Source organism: Lepeophtheirus salmonis, chromosome 11, assembly GCF_016086655.4.
Source record: "Lepeophtheirus salmonis chromosome 11, UVic_Lsal_1.4, whole genome shotgun sequence".
Classification (NCBI taxonomy): Eukaryota; Metazoa; Arthropoda; class Copepoda; order Siphonostomatoida; family Caligidae; genus Lepeophtheirus; species Lepeophtheirus salmonis.
The window spans coordinates 13,970,151-13,991,271 of NC_052141.2; the positions used below are offsets into that span (position 1 = coordinate 13,970,151).

At 32.9% G+C, this 21,121-nt stretch overlaps 2 protein-coding genes across 3 annotated transcripts; both read right to left on the reverse strand.

Annotated features, from left to right (window-relative positions):
* Nucleotides 1-674: 674 nt before the first annotated feature.
* LOC121125928 (uncharacterized) lies at nucleotides 675-16,074 on the reverse strand. The gene is made up of 6 exons (XM_040721190.2): nucleotides 15,375-16,074; nucleotides 3,632-4,102; nucleotides 3,240-3,572; nucleotides 1,642-2,611; nucleotides 1,345-1,580; nucleotides 675-1,289 (listed from the first exon to the last, which is right to left on the reverse strand). The coding sequence occupies exons 1-6, from the start codon at nucleotides 15,971-15,973 to the stop codon at nucleotides 788-790; spliced, it is 3,111 nt and encodes a 1,036-aa protein (XP_040577124.1). The 5' UTR covers nucleotides 15,974-16,074; the 3' UTR covers nucleotides 675-787.
* A 375-nt stretch (nucleotides 16,075-16,449) lies between these two features.
* On the reverse strand, nucleotides 16,450-20,392 carry LOC121126196 (uncharacterized). 2 transcript variants are annotated; one of them, XM_071891822.1, is made up of 4 exons: nucleotides 19,027-19,329; nucleotides 17,602-18,777; nucleotides 16,856-17,177; nucleotides 16,450-16,782 (listed from the first exon to the last, which is right to left on the reverse strand). In XM_071891822.1, the coding sequence occupies exons 3-4, from the start codon at nucleotides 17,108-17,110 to the stop codon at nucleotides 16,501-16,503; spliced, it is 537 nt and encodes a 178-aa protein (XP_071747923.1). In that variant the 5' UTR covers nucleotides 17,111-17,177; nucleotides 17,602-18,777; nucleotides 19,027-19,329; the 3' UTR covers nucleotides 16,450-16,500. The 2 variants fall into 2 exon arrangements, with proteins under 2 accessions (XP_071747923.1, XP_040577437.1); XM_040721503.2 differs by having other exon boundaries at nucleotides 17,602-20,392.
* Nucleotides 20,393-21,121: the final 729 nt, after the last annotated feature.

Genomic DNA, 21,121 nt, shown 5'->3' on the forward strand with positions numbered 1-21,121 from the left:
TAATTACTCAAATGCGATAATTTCATAATGGATTTCAAAGGACTTGAAGTAAAGGAAGACCTTCAATTATATGTGGAAGATACATTTATGCTATAATGTATGTTTGATGGCGAAACTTCTGCAGGGCGAAACTGCGCAGGGCGTAACTTCCGGGCACTCTATAAAATAATCACTAGTGCGTGAAAGACGAAAAAAAACACTTGAGGATTTATTGGGGAGTTAGAAGTACTTGATAGACTCAGAGTAGAATTGAGTATCGACATGGGGGTAATTACGGACTATACCATGGCTGGATAGGGACTCGGGGGCGTCTGAAGGGCGGAGTGGGTGGTTTTTTCTTCTTCTTTTTTTGAATTCAAAAACCAAGGCCCCTTAAAATATAATCCTACAGACGTTCCTTGGACTAAGGTTTACATTTATTTATTTCATCTTCTAGCTGTTCGCAGATAATTTAATAAAATGTCATAACAGCTAAGCTGCTCTTCTCCCAAATATTCTTCAAATCATCAGGGTGGTCATATTAATTTTCGCTATCTTTTCTTTGAGCATATCGACGGATGAATGTATTTTTAACTATGTGAATTACGCTAGTAGGATAGTACAATGATATTTGTAAATGATCTATCTATTCTTGGCACAGAGTTTGAATGGAAATGAATGTGGGTTTGTCAGAGTTAAAATGGGTATAATGTTTTTAATTAAAGTAATCTTATTTGACAGAAAATTTATGAACATACTACTGAGAGATAATTTTGAGTGTATGGACTTATAGAATTATTCATTATATTCATTTTGAGTCACTGTTATTATCTTTAATGGAGGACACAGAGGATGAAGATATTGTCGCAGCTTCATTGATTTTCCCCAGGGATTGGGGAGATTTATGAGTATTTTGTGCGGAGAAGGAAAGCATAAATGAATCATGGCCACAATACTCTGTGTGGGCTTGAGGGGATTCACAAATATCAGAGTCAAAATCTTCCTCCTCAACAAGCATTTTAGTAGAGCTATTGGAAGGTCTTCTCCCACGCAAATTTTCCAACTTTTCCAAACATGAATTTGAAGAAGAGTACCTTTTATGAGGTAATACTCGAAGGAATGAGTTCTTTCTATCCGGCTCATCTTCAATTAGATTAGCACTAATGGAAGAGCTTTGTATTCCATTTGGATTTGCCTTCAAGGAAAGTACCATTTCCTTCAATTCATCCAACTGCATTTTGATGGAACCCAAACAAAGTTGCGTGTCTTCCATCATGCTTTGTTGCGATTTTCCGTATTTCTCTTGTTGTCTAAATAACAATAATTTTCAATCCCTAGATCTTTTTAAAAATAATTAAAACTTACTCCTTCCATAGTCTTTTCTTTAGACTGGCCGGCAAAAGTTTGTCTTGAAAGTTATTGGGCTCAATCACCTTGACATATTTGTAATTTCCAGTGACACCTTGAAGCACTTTCCGAAGGAACATTTTTAAAGAATCCGGGAAATATTGAAATAATGGTGAAAGGATAACACTTTCCATATAGGATATTAATTGAACCTGTTGAATTCTCTGATGTAATTTTGCAGTTTTGTACAACTCCTAAAAAAGGAGATACTATTAAAAACCTGGAAAAAAAAAAGAACGAAAAAGTATCCCTTACTTGAATATCAGTCACAGCTAAACCGAACAATAAATTCATAATGATGATAGAGACTAAAACAATGAATATCGTCACAAAAATATGTGCTGTAAATGGAAATATTTGAGCCTCAACTTCAGATTCAATTAGTCCTTCCCAACCGGATTGGTTTGTTGTGAGACCAGCCATTTTGATTCTATGCTTCTCAGGATAGTAAAGATCATCGTACTCGATCTCCCCAAGCATCATGACAAGAACCTTGACAAATGCAGCTGGAAGGGAGCCATTAAAAGCCACATGTGAAGGAATGAGTAAATAAAAGGTTAATACAAATGCAACAAAGAGAAATACATAAGCAATTAGGAAATCGAGGAAAGTCTTTGATACTGTTTTGAACATCTCTACATATTTTCCGAAGCGTGGGACTTTCCCAATAAGAAACATTAGGAAAAGCCATGTAGAAAAAACTCCAAAGCCTGCAGCATGGTATTGCCAGGCTGACAAAACAATAGTTTCAGAGAAAGGATCCGAATGGAAGCTGATGAGTAGGAAGATAATGATGATGAAAACGTTGAGAAGGGATTCGTACTCTCGAAGGTATCGATAGCCTAAATGAATGCATTTGGTCGTCTCTTTCAGGATGTATAAAATGTTAAAAATGACTAGAAATATCCATGAGGTTATCGCTAATTGCACACGAGGATTTGAATTGTCGAAGGAACATTCATGGGAGAGAAAGATGCCTTCCTTCCAATTATCCTTTGGGGAGCAAAGACTCTTGTAGACGAGAATCGCATAGAGTGAATAGGTTACGGAATAAATAAAATGTGAGAATAGAATGAAAATGTAGTAGAGCCATTTTATTTGGTTCCATTTGATGTGTAAAAAGGCCTCTGCAAGGGGATGAAGAAGGATCTTGGCCAAATTCCGATGATTGTCTCCTCCTTGTATATTCAATAACTCCGTAAACAAGGATACTTCGCCCTGAAGACTATTCATTGTAATAATAATAGGTTAAGAATATGTATTAAAATCAATGCTCTTTACTTACAAGTAGGGCAATGCTAGCCTTCATTAATTGGGGGGGCTAGGCCATAAATTATCAAACCCGTTACATAATTACCTATATGAGTAGGTTTATTTTACATATACAGGTTGCTTGCATTGCAGAGCTGAATAGAGGAGAATATGAACAAAAAATGAATGTAGAGTAAAAGAAACAGAGAGAAAGATATAGAAAGAAACAGAGAGAAAGATATAGAAAGATACAGAGAGAGGGATGTAGAAAGAGAAAAAAGAGAATAGGGAAGAGAAGGAGAAAGATTTAGAAATAAAGAAGGAAAAACCTTTCATTCAAAAACAGCCTCTTAATTACTTTGGAGGGGGAAAAAAATTCATGGAACATGCTTGGTTATTTTATAAAGCCTACTTGCTAAAATTTTAGACTGATTTACTGGACTTTTTTGGATTTCATGTGTGATACAACAAAAACATATAAATAAATATATAAGATATTCTAAAAAATTGGGGCAGGCTTCAGAGACTTTGAGGGGGCTTCAGCCCCCCTCCCAAAGGGCTAGCGACACCACTGGTTACAAGTCTATAATTGATCTCCTTACCTATTTGAGCAAGGGATGAGAGTTTTGAAATCCATCTTTATTTTGCAATTTATATCGCTTTCTGGATTTTCCATGTGAATGGCGGCATCCATTCTCTCTTGAATCGCATTGACACAACCCGGAGTATATTTAAGTGCGAAATATAGAGCAGGTTTTCCATTTTTATTTTTAGAACAGAGATCTGCACCATGGGCTATAAGTAGATTGACTTGTGAAGCTTTGCGATTAAGAGCTGCAAGATGAAGAGCCGTAACTCCATTATTATCAGAACTATTGAGATTGACATTGTTTTCAATAAGGACACGAATGCAGTCCGTTGCTCCTTGGTGCTCACTTAACGAATTAAAAAAATCCTATATATATGTGCCATAGGCCATAAGGTGTTTTTTTACCTATTAATAATGCAATGAAGGGGTGGACGGCCATCAATGTCCCGTGCATCCATGCACGCCTCCTTTCTAATTAATAGCCTAATAATAGACCTTGATAGAACCTTACCAGCAAGATGTAAAGGAGTTTCTTTCTTAGAATTAGGAGCATTAGGATCTGCTCCAGCCTTAAGGAGCATATCTACCATTTTTAAATACCCATTCTTCGCCGCTATATGAAGGGCCGTCTCTCGCATATTCTCTCCTCGAAGTGCATCAATAAAAACAGTCCCCGAAGCGAGAAGGAGAGATGCTATCAAGCAATAATTGTGCTCAGCACAGAGATGTAATGCCGTCTCAGTAAATTTATGCATTCCCATGCGATTGGATTTGTAATCCAGGAGATATTGGACAATGTCCGGCTGATTAGAGCGTACAGCAGTGTACATGAGAGAACTCATTTCTGAACCAAGGTGAATATCTCCATTTCCATCTCTGAAAGCAAAATTAAATGATAATTAGTAAATATATCATACAAAAGGATTTCCGTTTAATTGAATTGATCGTATCCTGTTCTTATTCAACACAACATAACAGTAATGAACAGACATCGTAGGTAATTACTGTGCTATCCTGTTTAATCATATTTCTATCTATTTGTCATTGTTGTGGATAATTGAGAGGATTTTCTTTTGTGTTTGGTAAATTTTGTATCATGATTAACTATGAATAACTCCCAGGTAATCCCCCCCTGCAAAAAGTTGGTATAAAGACTATTTATTCAGTTACATATGTAAGTAATAATTTACATACGGTTCTTCATTAATAGGTCTCATTAAAAACTGTTTAAAGATGCAATCAATTTTTATGAATTTATATAGACATACAGGTTTGTACTGTATAACACTGGAATTCCAGATCATAATTCATAGCCCTATTATTTAACTCTTTGTCTCAATACATTCTGACTATTATTGTAGGAGGCGTTAGCTACATTGTGCCTCGCCACCTTGAGCCAAAAAGATCAAGGGTCTCAAAGCCAATTCTTCATTGCCATGGAATTACACTGTCTGAAAAGGAGGTAGTTCGAATTCAACCCATCCGAAAGCTAACTATCGAAAAGAAGCAGAAATATCGACAGTTGACAAGAAAATATTGATATGAAGATTATATATGGTCACAGTAAGAGGTCATTAAATTTTTAGAGGTCAAAATCAAAGGTCAACGTTACAAAAAACGTTAAAGATACATAATGGACCTTAACTTTGGTACTAATTGAGATACATAACTCAATTTGATTTTAAGTGGAGGTTTTGCGCTCTACTGAGTACCCATTCTACTTACTATTAGAGTTATTTTTATAATGACATTGAAGAGATGTCGCTCGAAGCAATAATTCATATAAATAGAAATGCTACGTTCGATATAGATAATATCTTTTTTTAACTAGGATTACGTATGAATTAAGCCAGGGAGTATCAATTTTTTTTTAGTAATGTACCACATGTAAAATATTTATTTAACCCAAGTACCCCCCTTAACTTACTGGAAAAAATATATAAATAAATTAAATTTTCTAGTAGAAAGGAAATATTCCTTTAATTTTTTTTTTTTTTTTTGGGGGGGGGGCCTTCAGCCTAGCCGTGCGGTCTCCCTTGAGTTATGTTCCACTTTTAAAATATTCTTTCAAAAATCTCAAGGCCCCCTGGAGTCCCTCCAAGTACCCTTAGGGTTACACGTACCCCAATTGAGAACCACTGTATTAAGCAATATGGTGAGCATTTTAACATCTGTAACAATTTCAATTACCCAAAGCCTATTCGGATCTAGGATTTACTTTGTATCCAGATCCAAGAATCGAGCTATCTTTATTAAGCAATACTATCAGCTATTTAAGATCTCAAAAATCCAACGGATCTTTTTTAATATCTGGAAAGGTGTAAGTACCCGAATCCAGTCCAGATATCGTACCTTTTTGGATAACTCAAGTTTACTTTTACCGTACTCAGATACTTCGGATACGGGACCGAGACCCGTCCTATCTCTAGCCCAGAGACAAAACAGTATTAAAAGACCAGACTCAGTCATGATATAAGTAAGGAGAAACGGCAGCTACACTGTTATAATAACAAGAAAATAATATATGATATGAACTTAAAAGAGGATATTATTTTGATATGAACTTACAAGATTTTTTTTTTTAAATAATAATAATAATTAATTATTCAGTTTCTAAGGTATTTTCTTTCAGTTTTATTTCTCTATTAACTACACTCTTTTATTAGATATATCACCTGTTTAAGTGGTTTTCAAACTTTAAACAATGTGATGAAAAAATATTAAAGACTCCTCAAACTTTTCTATGATTGCCATTCTAAAACTATCATAAAGGGAAGGTTGAAATAATCGTATTCGAGATGCAGACAAGGATGTAGACTTTGGCCACATATTCTAATGAACTAATTATTATTTATATTAATATAGCATAGTTTATCTCTATGATTGTCTTTATATATGATATACATCAGGATGCACTGTGGATAGTGCACCTTGATGTATATCATATACCAATGTAGATTAAAGAAAAAAAGTGTTTATAAAATACAGGGAGCAATTTACAAAATGAACTAAATCTCTGTGAGATTTAGTTCAATTCATATTTAAAAAGAAAAAACATAAGTACTTTATATGAAATTTAAAAAAAAAAAACATGATTGTGGCTTTAAATAAGGTCTAGCAATGAACTAAAGTAATCCCTGGATCATCGAATCATATTAATTGAGTGAGTAAGTACATGTGATTCTACTCATAGAGAGAAACACCAAGGATTTGTTGGAAAGTCATCTTCTATTTTATTAAAACAAAATTTGGTTGTTCGTTATGTTTTTACCTCTATTTGTTTGTTTGTTAGTCACGTGGATTATAGAAAAAGTTACAGATTGATTTTAAACAAACTTGGTAAAAAGATTATGTATGGTCAGAGTAAGAGGTAAATGTCAAGGTTACATATAACATAAAAATCCATAATTAACCAGCACAAATAGGGACACACAACTCAATTTGATTTGAACCGGAGGTTTTGCGCTCTAGTTTATACATTATCACAATTTTTTTTTAAAATCAACCGGAATAAATTTCTGCTTCAGAAAAATAAAATAATATTAGTTAAAAACAAAATCACAGCTCAACTAGATCTTCTAGAACCAAATACTTTTTTGTAAATTAAGCCCTAATTATTAACGCTTCAGTGTAAAAACAATTGAAAACCCAGGAGTTATTCCTTTTCAAGCAAAGCACTTAAAATATGGGTTTTTTTTCAACCTTAGTAATATATGAGGATATGGACTTTATATGGTGTCAGAAAGAAATGACAAGGGAAAAATGGCAGTGGAAAAAATGTGTCTAAGTGGAAAAAACAGCAAAATTCTTTCAAACTGATTTAATACCTATCACGATAACTATCATACGATAAAATAATGATAAACAAAAACAACAGCAGTTCCAATGGAAGAAGTGCTAATCACTTAATTATCCGTTATAGTATCATTAGACATGATGGATTATTCATATTCCAAAAGACTCTTGGATTGACGGACAAGCATTTGCATAATACTAGGCAAGAGTAGGGATTTCCACTTAGTTATGATCCAGGATGTGTCTGAAGAAGAGGTAGTTGGCTGTGGCGTAACAAACCATTTAGAGGATTCGGAGAGGTAGTCAAAGGTTGATTCGTTGGAAAGAGCAAGGAAAACTGTAAAGGTCAGTACAGTTGGAGCAATCTGAAATTGCAATAGAACAATGTTCTTCCTTTCTTCATAAACCTTCTTTCTTACCCAAAGAGAACAAAACAGGCTGCATTACGTTGTACCTTTAAGGATTCGAATTCTCGAAGTTGTTTATCTAGGACTGTGATGTGTGAATTGATACTTCCAATGTATTTCAAGGCAAATTATCAGAACTATAACAAGTGACAATGAGTTCTACTAATGTCTCGAGTGAACCAATCACTTAACCTCATGTTTTTGATGTCTATTTCTTATAGTTAAAAATCAACTGGCAATACGACTTTATGCAACATTGTTCTATTTTTATTTCAACAGCATTAGGGAATCTATTGAAAGTCACGTGTTACAATTAATATTTCATTCACAAAGACAATGTTTTTGAGCTTAAATAAAGAAGTTTTTGATCACAAAAACTTGCTAGAGCTATGTTAATAGAAATACAAAGTCATACCATAAGGCATATGTTTAACTTCCACCACACTTTTAATATTGCCGTCATAGTAGATGAGGGGTTGCATGTTATGTCAAAATCTGTTTTCCCTGCCTAGGAGTCAGTACGATACATTAAATTGAAAATACTAGCAATAGTGACGTCATAGACTATAAGTGGTTGCGTGTTTTGTCAAAATATGCCTGTCTTGTCCAGTAGTCGGTAAAATATATCAGATTGACAATTATAGCAAGCCCGATTAAATGATGGTTTAACCTTTTTATTTTTGTTAACCTTGGCGTAGAGTATATGCTTCAACCTGGGATTGTTACATACATTACTTTTAACATTTTTTACAAGTCAAGTACAAAAAAATTACAAAAGTCAAAGTAATTACATGTATTTTTAATATTTTATTTTAAATTATGAAATATACAAGTCAGAGTATTTTGTATATTTTTTAAAATATGATAACCCAAAAATACATCTTTAAAAAAACTAAATAATAACACTGCAATTATTTATTGGATATATATCCTGGAAAATTTTTTATATGTGGAACTTCATTTTGCCTATAATTTAATATATGAAATGATTATATTCAGTATTATTACACAAACTATAATTAAAAAAGATTTTATTAAGTTTTTCAAAAATGGTTTGTTGTTTTTAAATGTAGGATAATAACCATTCAATTACTACTGAACAAAATGATGGGGGACATCCTTTTACAAAAATACTCTCTAGGATTTAATTCTTAAAATTTAATTTTCTATTCAAACATTTCAATTATTATTACATAAAAAAGTTACAAGTCTCCTAGAAGAAAATAGCAATATAATAATGTAAGAACCAAGGTTAATAATTTCAATTAACCTCAGCAATCTAAGCGAATGTATTATATATTTAGGATGACTCTACAAAATATAAACGGAAAATTTATATTGATGGTCACTAAACCTATTGGATATGACGATAAAGATAACTTTAAAAATTGTATTTTCTCATAATTGGATGTTGGATATTGAATATAAGCACATCTTTAAAATTAATATACAATTTTGATAGAAAAAATTAGTTTGTATGCGAGTTATTGATTTTTTTACACTCAACAGTTGGTTCTAACAATTAAAAAATACTCAAAAAATTTAATCGAAAATTCTGGAAAACAGATTTGATCCGAAAAGTTAATTACAGATTCGTGATTAGCTTGTTGACTCGTTTTATTAAAAATATAATTAGCATGGACATTTGGTGGACCAAATAACCTCCGCCTAAAATCCAATTTTAGTTATGTATCCCAATTTGTTCCAAAAACTTGGGTCAATTATGTATTTTTTACGTTTTGTGTTAAATCCCAATAGATAAAAATAGTCCCACTACGTCATCAAAATGTTAATATGGTGCTTGTTTATAAAATGACCTCGGGTTATTTATAAATAACTCACACCTAGGAAAGTTGGTCACACTAAAACATGTAAACATAGTATTGATGAAAAACCTTGGTATTTTGGGCATATAAAAATAAGAAAAACGAAAATCAACATGGTAAACCTAACAATTTGAAGAATGTTTTGAAGGAGAGCAGCTTAGCTGTCAATACGTTTGATTAGATCAGCTACAATCAGCTGTGACAAGAGAGGAATGAGAAAATTAAATAAACAAGGACATTTCTAAGAAATACTCAGATGTCGATCCCTAATTCTACTCTGAGTCCAAAAAGGAGTTACAATTATAACTCCGCAACATATCCCCAAGGTTACTCTCAGTCTTTTATGAACACACACAAATCTTATATCAGGTTTTGAATATAATTGAGTATTGTGGGAATGAAATTCACTACTCAGGAGGTAAATAATAATGACAAACGCTGAGGAATAGAAAATTCTTTTTTCAGATTACCATGTCCAAAAAAAAAAGGGCCAGTTAAAGACTACACGGGATTTACATCACTAAGTATAAGTGTTCCTCATTTCTTGTCAAACAAAATCATTCTAGTCGAGACCACGCCTCTGATGAACACCATGAATGCAGTACAATTAATTTAATATACGGTGTCTATATGATTACTTATCATGTGAAGAATTAATCATTTATTGAAATGGATTGTAAATATTTGAAGAGTTTCTTTGTAATTCGACATATCGTTTATGCCTGTTTACAAACATTTAGAGGGCGGCACATGAAGACATTTTTTGATCTGATATATATTTATAAGTCTATTTTTGATGTTATCAAAAATGGAGCTTAAAACGATCCAAGAGATCAGTCTGAAATATAGAAAGTAGTCCTATAAAATAACCACATTTAAAGTATAAGTTTTATGAATCATATCACATATGTGACGTCCTATATTGTCCATACACCGAATAAACCGAAAATTTTAATCATTTCTCTTTAAATACATTTTCATTGAGAGGTTCTAGAGATTTAATCATTTCATACAAAACGATGCAAAATTTTACAAACAACATATCTTGTTTATACTAGGGGATAATGAGTTGATTAAATAATTAGTAATTGCCATTCTGTTGTCAAGGTTTTAAAAATGTTGGTTTTTCCTAAATAAATCCGGTTCCAATCACCGGATTTGAATGAATTACACCAATTTAAAATTCATGCATTTCACTAGATCTAACCGGCTCAATTTATATCACCTTATATTTATTATTGAAGTAATTTAGGATCAAGCAATTTTGGAATTTTTTAAATTATGAAAAGGAATTAAAAAAAAAAAAAAGCATGGTTTTGTTTATCAAAATGGAAGCAATTAATGGATTTTCCTATATTTTACACATAAAAACTCAGGAACTAAATTTCATTAAGTTTAATTGTATAAAATATTCAATTTATAATTTGAAAAAAATGTGTGCCTCCAAGGATTTTTGTTCCATTTTGTATTATTTAGGGATCCCATTTTGAAATATTAAAATTATTTACTCATCGTGAATGGATCGCTTTATTGTTTCGATTTTGGTGTCTCATTAAGGAAGGAGTCTTGTTGTTTTCCTCTTATGAATTTTCCTCCCATCGCCTCTCGTGGAATTGGGAATCCGACATCTGTTGAGATGAATGATCAAGTTAGAAGAATCTTTCTTCAATTGCTTTTATTTTCCTTTTATAAGGTTATGAAATTATAATGATAATGTTGATTATTTGCTAGTGCGCCCCTATAAAAAATGGTATCACTACAAATTGGAACAAAAATCCTTGGAGATACATATTTTTAAATAAACCTTTTTTAAATTATACATTGAATATTTTTCTAATATATAATATATATATGATGTTCCTGATCACTATGTATTATGAATAAGTTATAAGGGTTTAAAAAAGAGTGTTATTTTTCATCATTTTTCAGTCTAAAAATAGAAATATATTGAGTTCAAAACAAGATACAAAATCTATAAAAATCCTTTTGAATCATAAAAACACTTTCACATAAGTTTTATTAATCCTACTTTTAATTTAGGGATTGTTTGAAGGGTAAAAATGACTGAACGATCATTGTCCCGAATTACTACTAGGCCGGATATTTCAGAATTCAGATGATGATAGAAAAACTGAGCTCCGTTTAGGATTCTGTACTCACAGATCAATTCCTTTTTTGGCTTTAATTCATTTGTATAAAATGAGTGTTCCCTTGTGTAATTAAAAATTGAGAAATAATCACGTGAATCCAAAAATCAGGTTACATCTCTACTTACAATTTGGAGAATCAATCAAGATTTTAAAAATGAGAGTAATATTATTGATTAGAAAATAATCATAGCATAAAATATTAGGCAATTTATAATAATTATTCAACTCTCATAGACAAGCCAAGAAATACTCTTTTTCAAAAATTAATATACATTTAGAAGTGAACAAGGCTGTTGAAAAATTCAAGACACTTATGAAAAGGGATGGAAATCCAGTGTAGAATGGGCTTATAAAAAAATCAATATATAAACCTAAGAATTGTAAGAATGTTTTGAAGGAGAGAAATAATAATGCTCATGACGTTTACTTAGATCAGCTCCAATCAGCTGTGACAAGGAAGGAAGGAGAGAAGGAAATAAACAAATACATTTGCTAGAACTACTCCGATGTTGATCCCAATTCTACTCTGAGCCCAATAAAGTTACAATCATTACTCCTCAACAAACTCTCAGGTTACACTCCGTCTCATATGAGTACACATGAATGTTCATTCAGATTTTTAACATAATTGAATGTATTTAGAAAAGGAAATTCAGTACTCAGGGAACAAATAATAATGACAACCGCTATAGTCCAAGCGCCTGCCACCGGCGATTTCAACCCATAAGATACAGAAGATTTGACCCCCTGAAATTACTTATGTAATCTAGAACATTGATTTTTTTATCAACCTGAAACCCCTTCTGGGTCTGGCCTCCAGACCCCCCTGAAAATAGCCTCTGGACGAGTTTTTGAACCATTAGGTACATGGACAAAGCTTCCGCCAATTTAAAGTAGCATGTCATGACATCATAAAAAACACTGACTAACAAAAAGTTGAAAACCCTCCACAACAGTGGGTTTTCAAACTTTTTTTTCTCGCGGCCCAGTGGAGAAAAAACAGTTAAACCCGCAGCCAAAACAATAATATCTTCTGACTAGTTTTCATAAAATCACATTAAAGCCTGGGCAATTGATACATGCCAGTTTTAGCCGCTTCACTTTAAGTAATACTTAATATTAGGCATTATGTTACTTGTATAACATTTTTAAATTCAATATACAGGGTGTCCACGATAAATTGGAACTACTTTAAACTTCATCCAGATCCATAATGTGGATATTTAGGGTTAAATCATACTAATATAAAAGATTGCATGAACAATACACTATAACTTCCACCACAATTGTTTTGACAACAAACAATAGCCATCATGGAACAAGCAAGGAGAGACGCCATCTTCGAATTGGCTCGCGCGGGAAACAAGCCCTCTGCTATTTACAACCTTCTTAACTACCCCAAGACCACGGTGTACCGGGTCTTCAATGCCTGGGAGGTTGAAGGGAAGGTCTACTGCAAGGCCCACAACATGAGAAGTGACCGAATCCGCACTCCCCGCTTCTTTGAAGGCCTCCGGATGTCCATCAAGGCTTTGACGGGGACTTCCTTATCCAGGTTGGCCAATAACCGTGGAGTGAGCAAGCAGCTGGTTTCCAAGGCTATGAATGAGTACCTCGGGTATAGGTCATACCGAATGGCCAAACAACACATCCTCACGGCATCCATGAAGGCCACCAGGCTCACCAACTGAATCTATTTATTAAAAAAATTTCACTACTTAGGAATTTAAATAATAATGACAACGCCAAGGAAAAGAACATTCATTGTTCAGCCTATAAATTCAAAAAACCCGGACCAGCTAAAAAATACACCTTATTTTCATCACTGATTATGAATATGATTAGAAAAAATTTCCTTATCTAAAGAATTCCATAGAGCCCAAGTATGGAACTATTAGTATTAAATGTGGACGTGTTTCGTAAATAATATATGCGTAGGCGTAAGATATAGGGGGCGCAAACTATAATATATATTCAAGTTATATTCGGGTAAGTAGTCGTGTCGGTTTTAGGATGGACGGGGGGAAGGGGAGTGCTGAGTTACACACAATTTGATTGATTTAATAAAAGTTCCAATATATAGCGTTTTCACATGACGTTAGGATTGTTGATATCCTCCATTTTGGGAAATGAATACACAACAAAGTTTTATAAGAATAAAAATCCTTTTTTAGTTCATATTACGGAAAACTATTGAACATCAAAATGGGGCACACAAATAAAAGGCCTTAAACCTTACTATGTATCAAAATCTATATCTCTACTGCCTAGTTTAATTATAAATATGACCCTAAATTATATTATTATATCGTTATATAATCTTATTTCCATATTGTACGGAAAAATTAATTAACGATTATTATGTTAATGATTATAATTATTCTACTTTTCTAGTCCCTAATAAATAAATTAAGTACAAATTTAGACTTTTTTTTTTAAAGCCATTTGGTAAAGTTTTATTAAGATTGATTCAAAATTAGTCCTTTTTATGTAGTAAACATATTGATTTTGTGTTACAAAATGGCGTCTCTTTTAATTATGATGCAATTTATGAGGCCAGTCAAAGCCCTTTATACCCACAGAGCTTTTTTTTAAGACTATATATTAATAGAAAAAATAATGAATTTTTTTGAAAAAAGGTCATTTTAGTAATATTTTCTATGAAATATATTGACAATTTATAAAAAAGGACAATATCAGATTAAAGCATTATTCTCTATAAAAAAGTGATTTTTTTTGTAATACTAGGCACAAATATTCAGCCAAAATTTGTATGTCACACCCCAAAAAACTTGTACTCCCCATTGCCTATTTATTTATATATATATGTAAAATGCAGTAATTATTGTTGGACTGGTCCAGAGCGAACTCGCACCAAATTAATTCGGTCTTACAAGAATTATGACGGTTTCTGATCCGTATGGAGACGCAACACTAGTAGTAATTCTAATCTTGTGTCATTGCTAATTTGTGACTGAAGACTCCTGTTCAGTACAGTCTCAGTGCGATCCTGTTCAGTTCCATCCTTGATGACGTCTCTCAACTTTTTTTCTTCGTTTTCTATCAGTTCTACTACAGACAGTCCTATTAAGGACCGGTACTAAGACTTAACTAGACCGATCTATTACTAGTTTAATTATATCGATCATATATAAAACATAGAGATGTATCGGTTTTAAGACTGATTTCTAATCGTCCCCCCCCCCCCATTGTTTTATTACTCTTAAGGACCGATACGACGGTCCTACGGTGTCACCTATTTTTTTTATTATTCACTCCTAGCTAGGATTGAATAATATACAAACGAAGAAAATATTGAGTGATACCTAGAATCTGTAATAATAAATTCTAGTCGCCCTTCCCCAAGTTTCGAATTAAGATATTTTGTATCTTGAAAGAGGTTATGTTGAGCAGATGAAAAGACGTAGTTAGTTACTACCTCATTTCAAATGTTGAAGAACTACAATAAAAAACCGATAAGGAGTAGACTGATAATTTTTTTTTATAGACAGATGCAACACTAATCAAACTTGATTAGTATTTGTCAAAAATAAGTACATTTCTCCAATTTATTTTAATCAGGAAGGGGGTTATTTGAATAGGCTGGCGTTGCTCTTGTAGCACTAACATATCCAATTTACAGTCATGGAATAGTTGAACTGTTAACTGGAGTCCTCTCAGGATGCTAAGCGTCATCAGGTGAGGACTTCCTGTACATACATATAACAACATAAGTGTTTGAATGTATTGGGGAAAGAAGACAAGGTGGCTGAAATAAATAAAAGCTCTAAGAGCTTCTTTTTCCGGTCTAGGCTTTTTTCTACTTGTACGTACTATCAATTTACTTAAATCTGCATATATACTTTAGCAACAACTCCCTTCTCAGCCTCACGACTTACATCATACTCAATATTTCGAAATCTCCATGAAAGAAGAAATAATACTTCAAATGAATACAACAATTACTTACTTATGAAACATTTTTAGAATGTCTAAATGTCCCCCAGAAACCGCAGCATGTAAAGGTGAGAGTCCATCATTTGTATTAACTGCATTCGGATCACATTTTCCCTTGTACATTAGTAATTCACAAATCTCCTTGTGACCCCCAAGTGCTCCAACATGGAGTAAGTCCTTTTCATTCAAAGTCTTGATGGATGAAATATCATCTTTGTAGAACTCAATGAGCTTAGAGAGTAAATTGGGTTTGTTTGTCTCTACGGAGAGAATGATGGCCATTTGAAGTCCATCCCGATCATTCTCATTTTCAAATTTATCAATCAAATAAGGGAGATCATCTGAGAGTATGGCTGCTTCAATTTCAGGTCTATTGATTCTAAGAGTTGCTCGTGAATTGGACTTAATCATAGACTCAATGATGACGGACATCCCTGAGAAGGAGATGGAGTGCTGTCTTTTATCTTCCAGCCCCAGTTCGTCCGGCATATTAGATAGGCTGATAACTTCGGACTCTGCAGAGGATAGGAGGAGACCTCCTCGGTCAATGTTAGCCGATAAATGTGGGCTTGACTGAGGTCGTCCAGATCCATTTTTGTGGTTATAATTCATATCACATTACGTAGGTAGAGGGAGATGCACCGCGAAGAAGATATCATTGCAAACTAATGTATCACAGGTATTTTGTAAATTACAGAGACGTATATATGTATGAATTTTATTATCATGTATTATATACATATCGGGCCAGCCCTTCTTTCTAGCTCCAGCTTTGTACACCTTTTGATGAGATTACAATTGAGCACATAATAGACTCATTCACTCAGTTGTGACCCCCTCATCAAAATTTCCCATGAATTATTTCGTATCTTGTATATTATGTAATAGAAGTTTTGCATTTATCTCAACCACAATAAAGATTTGAAGGATTTAAATGTCAGGGCATTAAAAAAAATTGAGGCAATATCTTCGGATATTATCTCAAAATTGCAGTTGTAGTAATTAATTAACTTCCTTCTCGACTAGTAACATCATAAAACATTCCAAAAAAACAATTCTGTCTTATGAACAAAGATAATACAACTCCATACATAAATGAAGGATTTTATTGATTTAAAAGATAGGCACAACAACAAGGATTAATTGGTCAATTCCAAATTGCCATTCATACACAAAACTTCTTCTCCGTTTCTGCTCACAGAGAGAGTGCCATGGATGGTTCCCTTGGCAAAGTTAGCAATGGAAGGTGGGATTTCAGGTAGAACAATACCAGAGATCTTGCCTCCATATTCTCCTGCCTTCAAAGGGAAAGCACAGTCTTGACCCTCTGGGAAATAGTCTGGACACAAGAAATTCTTGTATTTTGTGACAATTTCCTCCAATTTGTAGGAACAAGAGCCCAAATGCAGGCCTGAAGGGCTCTGCATATGTAAGTTAGTAAAAAGAGAAGATTTGATTAGTTACTATTTAATTAATTGTATTCAGATATCTCACTTCAATGCAGGGAATGGGAATAGAGACAATTCCTTTCTTGACCAGCTTGATTTCCACATCCACATCTCCATCAAGGTCCTTGTGAAGATCAAAGAGGGCTTTCAGATCCAGACTCGTTCCACTAATTACTGGAAGGGGATAAGGGGAGAGAGCAATGTCTCCTTCTCCCCAGTTATTGGGATTGCAGGACTCCCACTCCAAGTCCTCTCCAGACACGGCAATGAACAAAAGTGCAAGGACGGCAATGATCTTCATGTTTCTCTTTCTGGCTCAATCAATCTTGAATTGAATGACAGGAATGTATGGATCAATCATTTTATATCTATCTTACTACGTCTGTGAATTATCTTATCTCTCAACTACAATTGTATACGTATGTTGTTGAACCCTTAGTTCAAATAATTCCTGTCTTTATTTTTTACCAATTTGTGGAATAATAATAGATTGATGTTTGCTTTTAAATATTTCATTGACTGGTGACATTCGCGTGTATTTCGGGCATGTTAAGCAAACCCGAAAATCAACGATGTAACCCTGACAATTTGAAGAATACATAAAAGAAGAACAGCTTAGTTGTAATGGACCTTCATTAGACCATATACAATCAGCTGTGACGAGAGAGGAGGGAGATAAGGAAATAAACAAGGACATTTTCTAAAATAACTCCGATGGCGATCTTCAATTTTACCCTACGTCCAACAAGGACGGACAATTATAACTCTGCGACTAATCCTAGAGGTTACCACCCTTCGTCGTTTTATGAGCACAACCAAATTTTATATCAGGTTTTGAATATAATTGAGATTTGTAGGAATGAAATTCACTACTCATGAGTTAAATAATAATGACAACAGCTGAGGAATAGAAAATTCATTCTTCATATTACAAATTACAAAAAAGGAAAATACACCAGATTTTCATGAGTAATTATAAATTGGAATGCTACAAAACTGAGCCTCTCCACCAAAAATAACAAAAATGAACTTTCCTCATCTATTGAACGGGTACACGGAAATAACTTTGGACGGACAAATTGCCGAAAATCTTTTTTTTCGAAGGGAAAATGGTAATAAAAACATCTGAGGATGATGATTTATGACGCAATAAAAGGTAATTATCATTCCCACTCATGTTGCTCCGATTTTAAAAGATGGTATGTTCATTATTAGCCACAAATTGCAATCATTAAGTGTTCATTAATTGATAGTATCAACTGATTCATTTCATTATGCAGACATTTGAGCAGATGGCTCGAACTGTTGGTTCAAAGATCATCAGAATCATCCAATAAGTCACGGCGTTACCTTCCTAACACATAAATATACAATGTATTTTGATGTCTGCCATTGATTTTTGGATTTCCAGAGATGAACACTTAATCATTGTACTTTGTGGCAAATAATTTTTACATTTTTTTTTTAAACTGAGTGGGAATCATAATTATCTAGAGGGTTGATCTTATCTTTCATTAATTTCAATCTGTGATTAAATTGGTTCAAAATCATGGAGGACAACAAGGCATCATATCTCTGAGCAGAGGAAGCTGAGACGGTTGATGAGAGCAAAGGAAATTTGGGCAAAGTTTTGCTTTCTTTGATGAAAAAAAAATTCACCGTTGATACCATTGTAATAATCAGAACAGCTGCCACATCACCATGGAACATCCAGACAATGTCTCAGCTTTAGTAAGCTACGTCTTTAGAACAAAAAAAATCCAACCAGAATAATGTTCTGGGCCGTTGTGGAGCATGTCCTCCAATTTTTGTGGAAAGGAATGAGTGGCTCAATACAGATAATTACATCGAACTTCTGCTAAATAAAGCGCTACGTTGGAGCGGGAAAAATTCGTGAACAACTTTGTTTTCAAATAGTTTGCCACTTCTTGTCAAAATATTCTAAAATAAGTACTACCATCCATTTTACTGAAAGTTTAAAATTTGTATAAAATATGCGTTATTTCACATTGAAAAACACTTTTCAAAAAAGTATAGATATTATGTTGCAGATCCTAAATGACAAAAAAGTGCGTACTGTACGCGGCACCCCAATATTTTATGTACCATTTTTTATAAAAATAATCATCTTTTGAGAACAGAATATAAAAACTTCTGGAGGATTATTTACTCATTTAAAATAGTCATTTTTTTTTTCAAATATAAATTTTGACTTACCTTTTATATTTTTAGGTAATAATACTATTATTTCTAAATATATTGAAATTTAGAAACTTCAAAGGCTGAGTGCAAATTATAAGCATTGATCAATATGCTTCAAACATTATATTGCTTTATTTTTTACTGAAAGGAACATTATTGGGACATGCCCAAGACAAAAACAAATTTAAGAACAGGACAAAGGTAGACGTCCTATAAATCTGTTCGATGTACAACTATAGCCACGGTAAACAGTCCCTAAAGGGGCTGCTTGATGTACAAAAATGGCCACTTGAACGCTCTCTATCCAATCAAAAACTCAGCTGTGATTTATACATTTCATAATATTTTTTAAATAATCCCTCCACAACAAATCCTCAGGGCTATGCTCCATTTTACGAGCACACGTAAATTTGCAATCAGGTTTTAAATATAATTTAATATATTTAGGAAAGGATGTTCACTACTCAGGAATTAAATAATGATGACAACTACTAAGGAAAGAAAATTCATTCTTCAAATAACACTTTTGGGATAATATTTAAAGTCCTAAATAAAATGTTGTTTTTTTGTGCAAAAAGGATGGATTGACTTAATGTATACAGTTCAAAATCAAGGTAGATATATTTTAAAGGGTTTACTAATGTAAACCCTTTAAAATTTTATTAAAACAATCATTTAAAATGATGAATAGGCGCCTTTCAAAAACAGAGTGTCAACTTCAGATCAGGCTTGTACAAGATTATGATAATATGATATAGTATATTTATATGTTAGTTTCCGAACAGAAAGGGATAGAAAACTTCATACAGATGGTGTATCGATTACTCATATCTCCAACTCATGAGTTTAGAAGGGCCAAAATAATGTAATTTTAAGTAATAACATTTAATTGAGGTGAAAATTAGAAAAGTACTTTGAATTTACGCAGGGAGTTGAATGGATTTGGAATTAAAATAAGTTTTCCTCAAATAATATGAAATATTCGCCCATTAATGTTCCATTAATAATCATATACCTAATTAATTTATCAGGATGAACAAGATTCTTATATTTGGTGTCTAAATAGAACCAATTGGAAACAACTGTATCAATTTTCCATATCACCATTCATGAGCTAAACAAGGATCAAAATAATGTAATTTTTGATAGCTCTATACATCTCATTCTCATGAGGTAATAACTATGGCTGATGAATAAACCGGGAGTCAGCTGAATCATACACACTTACTCACGGAGACGGTTTGGAATACAGATAATTATATGTATATGTATCTATGACTTGACGTTGCAAATTTTAAAATAGATATATATTCGGAGCCAGGATATCTTAATATTACCTAAGAAACTCTTCGAATCATGCCTACTCTAGAAATTAAATTTAAATTCTGGGTGCTTAAAGTATAAATCAGCTTAAACAATTTTATTAAAAATACAAACATCTAAAAATCAATTATTCTTAATATATAGCTTGGAATAATATTTTGTGATCTTGACTCTGAATCCAATCATTTGAATTATGTGACACCAAATCCATTTAACTCATTGTACAAATATACTAGACTCTACCGACTTATTGAATTAATCACATTAGTATCCAAAGATCAGTCCAAGAATATGAATTAATTATTTGAATGATACTTACTACATAATGATCTTCTACAAGCATGAACTGAAGTTGCAATTTTATTTTTGAAGTACAAATTCATCAATTTAAAATATTATTTTCATAATATTTTGAGCATTTACATTCAAAAACCCTTTAATATAACTCTACTTGGATTTTTTAATTGTATACATTCGGTCATGCCTTCATTTTTTTCTCAAAAACACATTTTTGGGAGTCTCATGAGACGTGGATTTGTAATTTTGTACACATTTTTTTGAAAGAGGCATAGTAGAGTTCGATGATCGACAATAGCAGAGAACTAATTTATTCTCGGTAGAAAAAATTTACATTTTTCCAAAATTAAAACAAGTGCTAAAAGGTCTAAATCTATTGTGGGATAGCCAGCCTGAGTTTCTGTTAGGGAAAAGGATCCACATTGGATTAGTTTAGAATCAGGATGTAAATATAAAAAGTGATGGTGTATTCGAAGTAACTGTTAAAGAT

Bases quoted from the DNA above. Each gene is read 5' to 3' on its own strand.
- LOC121125928 (XM_040721190.2), bottom strand. From the start codon at position 15,973: ATGAATTATAACCACAAAAATGGATCTGGACGACCTCAGTCAAGCCCA. The intron at 4,103-15,374 runs GTAAGTAATTGT...TTTTGCTTTCAG, and splicing joins ATTCTAAAAATGTTTCATAA to AGATGGAAATGGAGATATTC. The intron at 1,581-1,641 runs GTAAGGGATACT...CTCCTTTTTTAG, and splicing joins TAGCTGTGACTGATATTCAA to GAGTTGTACAAAACTGCAAA.
- LOC121126196 (XM_040721503.2), bottom strand. From the start codon at position 17,110: ATGAAGATCATTGCCGTCCTTGCACTTTTGTTCATTGCCGTGTCTGGA. The intron at 16,783-16,855 runs GTGAGATATCTG...TTACATATGCAG, and splicing joins TTCCCATTCCCTGCATTGAA to AGCCCTTCAGGCCTGCATTT.